The 4,453-nt window shown below is 46.1% G+C and overlaps 1 protein-coding gene across 1 annotated transcript in view; it reads right to left on the bottom strand.

Moving 5' to 3' along the window:
• The window catches only part of MED9 (mediator complex subunit 9), a 13,516-nt gene extending 9,990 nt beyond the window's left edge, over positions 1-3,526 (bottom strand). The window contains exon 1 of the mRNA XM_003791029.3: positions 3,301-3,526. Coding sequence (XP_003791077.1) covers positions 3,301-3,524 — 224 coding nt within the window. The 5' untranslated portion in view covers positions 3,525-3,526. The remainder of the gene's footprint in view (positions 1-3,300) is intronic.
• Between the last annotated feature and the right edge of the window lie 927 nt (positions 3,527-4,453).

Genomic DNA, 4,453 nt, shown 5'->3' with positions numbered 1-4,453 from the left:
GGCTCCGAGCCGAGCCGAAAAGGTAATTTTTGATGAGGGCCCGCAGGGGATTGGAACCCGCCACCTTAGGTGTATGTGGCTGGCGCCTTAGCCGCTTGAGCCACAGGTGCCGAGCCGACTCCGTGTTTTCTAAAAGGCCTAGAGAACATGTATCAGTTACCTCTCCTCTTTCCCTTTGTGTTTATCATTTTGGTGAATTACTAGAAGATGGCATCTCCAGCTGAAAGGCAAGAACCCTCTTTCCATTTTATGCTTGGCTTTACATCTGAATTTATAATGGCTACTTTTATTAAATAATATTTTTTAAAACTTAATGAGGCAGGGAATTCTGAATTCTTTATGAAAACAAGAAAGGATGAATTCACTACTTCAGGTTTTACTTCTTCATTCATCTCTTAGGAAAGGGGTAAACAAACAAAAGAAGGGGGAGTTACAGGAGAGGAAGATATCTAGGGCCTGGGACAATCATTCCAGGGGACTGAACATGGTCCCGGCCCTCATCTCCTCTTGCCAGGCCTGCCAGGACACTGTCCTAATGGGCTCCCCAGCCTATGAGTTTAACTAATTCTCCATCCCTCCCCAAGAGGAAGTGCTACCCTTTGTATCTGTGTTTTCCCTCCTCCCCAGCCTTCCCTTCCTGTCTCCTTCACACCTTTGATTTATGCTCAGCACCACCAAGCTGAGAGTTGACCTCATGAGTTGATGCTCCATGGCCTTCCCCCTGTTGTTCCTATAGCATCCTTCCTCACTCCTCCTTTTCTTAATTTAAGATTCATTGTTGGCACCGTTCTTTTTTAGAAGTTTTATTTACATTTATATTTTTCTTGAGACAGTTTCATTCTGTCGCCCTAGGCTAGAGAGCAGTGGTGTCATCTTAGTTCACTGCAACCTCAAACTCTTGGGTTCACTCTATCCTCTTGCCTCAGCATCCCAAGTGCTTGGCTTGCTAATTTTTCTATTTTTAGTAGAGATAGGGTCTCACTCTTGCTCTGGCTGGTCTCCAACACCTAAACTCAAGGGATCCTCCTGTTTTGGCCTCCTAGAGTGCTAGGATTATAGGTGTAAGCTACCATACCCAGTCTTCAGTTTTGATTTTTTAAAAAAATTCCTGCATAGCCCTCTCAGAGGGAACAGACAAGCACATGTGATTAACACACTCTTTCACAGGTATGCTCTTGAGTATATCTCCCAACAATCCGATGCCTAAAGTATTATTATTTCTATTTCATAAGAGAAAAAGTGCCTAAGAGAAGCTATGTTAACTTGCTAAGGTCACCTAGCCAGTATGTTAACAGAACTATAATTTAAACCATCTTTTGAGGTCCATTATTAATATATTAGAGACAAGAAGATTATAGGTTGGAAAGGTTAAGTATTTACCAAGTTTTTAAGGCAAATGAGTTTTAGTACACAAATTTGAACCCAGGACTATCCAAGCCTGTTCTAATATAATTTACTGTCCTGTTTATAAGGCCAGTCCAAACCAACTATGTGCTCTATCAGGGCTCAAGAGTATACTCTCGCGAGACTTATCTTTGTGAATGTGCATGTTTCCTGTTTTCATTTTTCCACATTTTTCTTAAGACCAGTATACTGGAGTCAAAACCTTTAAAATTAAGCACAGCTCTGGATTGCAAAGTCTCTATTTGCATTTGTTTGTGATTATTATCACTGGCTAATGAACCCAGAACAGAGTCAGCCTTACTCTAGGAACAGTATTTTCACACCAAGTGAAGCCAAATGAAGTCAGGGTGTAATGTGAGAACAAAGGCTTTGCAGTCATTTAAAGAGAAAAGCAGCAGCAGGGCAGCAGGATTCCAGTTTACCCAAACTGAAAAGCTGGGCCATTAAGAGCCGAGACTTTGGTATTGTGAGTAGGAATTCCATTTCAGCAAAACATCAAAGAGAACATTAATGTTCACTTGAATGTGACTGGAATGGTAATTTTCTTTTAATTTACTTTGTTTGGGTTTTTAATTGTTGAATAGGAATTATAAACCCTGGCCTGGGGTGGTGGCTCACACCTGTAATCCTATCACTTGATTGGGAAGCTAAGGCAGGAGAATCCCTTGAGCTCAGGAGTTAAGAGACCAGCCTCAGCAAAAGACCCCATCTCTACTAAAAATAGAAAAACTACAGCTTGGCACTGTAGCTCAGTGCTTAGGGCACCAGCCACATATATTGGGGCTGGTGGATTTGAACCAGGCCCGGGCCTGCTACACAACAACTACAACAAAAAAATAACCAGTTGCTGTGGCAGCCGCCTGTAGTCCCAGCTACTTGGGAGGCAGAGGCAAGAGAATCGAGTGAGGCTAACAGCTGGAGGTTGCTGTGAGCTGTGACACCATGGCACTTTACTGAGGGTGACACAGTGAGACTCTGTCTCAAAAAAAAGAAAGAAAAACTAGGCACGAGTCATGGCGGGCACCTATAGTCCCAGCTACTTGGGAGGCTGAGGCAGAAGGATCACTTGAGCTCAGGTGTTTGAGGTTGCTGTGAGCTGTGATGATGCCACTACACTCTACCCAGGGCTACAGAGGGAGCCTCTGTCTCAAACAAACAAACAACAAACAAAAAATTACAAGCATGAGGTTTTATACCTAGTATCATGTAATTATATATGGAAATAACAATAAAAATGATTAAGGCAAACGGGGGTCAGGGAGATTTCTGCTTGGGTTTTTGTTTTTCCTTTTATAGGATCTGTTTGAAAATTCAGGCTAACCTGAATGCAGGCCAAAATGACAACCACTTCCTTTAAGATTATACTATGTTAGAAGAAAGTTAGTACATGGGACTCTAGGCCTTTGGGGGAACTTCTGTATCCCTGTCTCTTTCCAATATCACCAGTCCATTTCTTTCAATCTCTGAATAATAGGTTATTCCAGATTATGTCTTTTTCCCATTCTAACTGGTTAGCGCTTGGAGGGGTGTGTGTTAGCTCCCCGGTGTACGTGCGATAGCACTTAACAGTGATTTGCTGAAAAAAGGAACCAAAGTGTGAAAACTGAGGCTCAGGGATGCACACTTGAGCAACTGGACAACAGAGTCTGTCCACTGAATCTCTAAGTTGGCTTCATTTTTAAGAATATCGCAACACTCAGGGCCCAAAAGCGTTTGCTGAACTTACACACTGTGTCTGCGGTTTTGGGAAAGGCCTCTATCCCTCTGGGTCTCAGTCTTCACATCTGTGAAATGGGGGCGTACCCCAGGCTGGCCAGGCCTCTAGGCAGCTCTGAAACGGATAAGACGGGAAGCGAGAGAGGGAGTACGGTGACTGGTCCTCTCTCAGGCACTTACCATTTGATTATGTTGTGAACCAAAGGTAAAAAGGAGTAATTCTCTTCTTCCCTCACGAGGGCGGGTGACTGAGGCCGGGGCGCCGGCGACTGCTGCGGTTGAGGGGCAGCAACTGGTGGCGGCGGCTGAGGAGGCGGCAGCGACTTGGTGTCAGGCGGCGGCTCGGACGACGGCGGTAAAGCGTCTTCGGCTTGTCGCCCGGCGGCCACCCCAGCGGAAGCCATGGCAGGCTCTGTCAAGTAGTCAAATCAAGCAGGCCCCCATGGGTCGACTAGCCAAATGTGTCGCTGACTTAACGTCACCACCGCGCGCCGGCGGTGGGGTGGGACCCAGGTAAAGGCTCTGAGCGTGCGCACTGGGCACGGGGCGGGGCAAAAACTCGGGACTAGGGCGCGGTTGGGGCATGCTGTTGCTAGGTAATGGGCCCGTGGGTGGGTTGGTGTGGCCTGGATTTGGTTGTGAGTCAAGATTAGATTATTAAATAGTGAGAAATCAGATATTTATTTCGGAAATGTCTTCTTATTCCTATTCATTGACGAAAAAGGCCCCACAGCAACTAACAGGGAAGTCTTGAAATAAATAAGGCGCAGCTTGGCCCAGACCGCCGAAGTCTGGCTGAGAACTCCCTGGGCTGCGGGAGCGTGGACTGCGCTTCCCGCGCGCCTGTGTGAGTGAGGCTTGGGCTCCCCGTTCGCTGAGAATCCAGACGCTGAGGACCTGCAGCTACTGCGGCACGCAGGCTTTCGAGAGGAGAGCAGCAAACGTCAGAGAGCCCCTAGTATGAGACCTGGTGCTGAGCCCCAGGGACACTGTCCCTCCAAGTTGCTCCCAGCTGTAGAGGGAGGAGTTAATAATTAAACTAAACTCAGTAAACATTTAGTCTGTATCTGCGGGATGGCAGGTGCTGGGCTAAATGTGTGTGTGTGGTTGGTGGGGAAGAGGTTCTCATTTTCAATGCAATATAGAAGGGATTTGTTCCAAGAATGAATACCATATCCTACAAGAAGGCCAACTTCAGTTGTTCTCCATACAACTAGTTTGGACTAGTTCCTTAAGCACCTAGGTCTCAGTTTCCTCACTTCTAAAATCTCATTTAGTTCAGGGTCATGGCAGAGCCTAAACTGTGTTGTAACTTCACATACGTGGCTGAGCC

Source organism: Otolemur garnettii, unplaced genomic scaffold (genome assembly GCF_000181295.1).
Source record: "Otolemur garnettii isolate 467f Iridium unplaced genomic scaffold, OtoGar3 scaffold00046, whole genome shotgun sequence".
Taxonomy (NCBI): Eukaryota; Metazoa; Chordata; class Mammalia; order Primates; family Galagidae; genus Otolemur; species Otolemur garnettii.
Note: the sequence above shows the minus strand (reverse complement) of the source record. Positions and strands in the feature narration are given on the sequence as shown.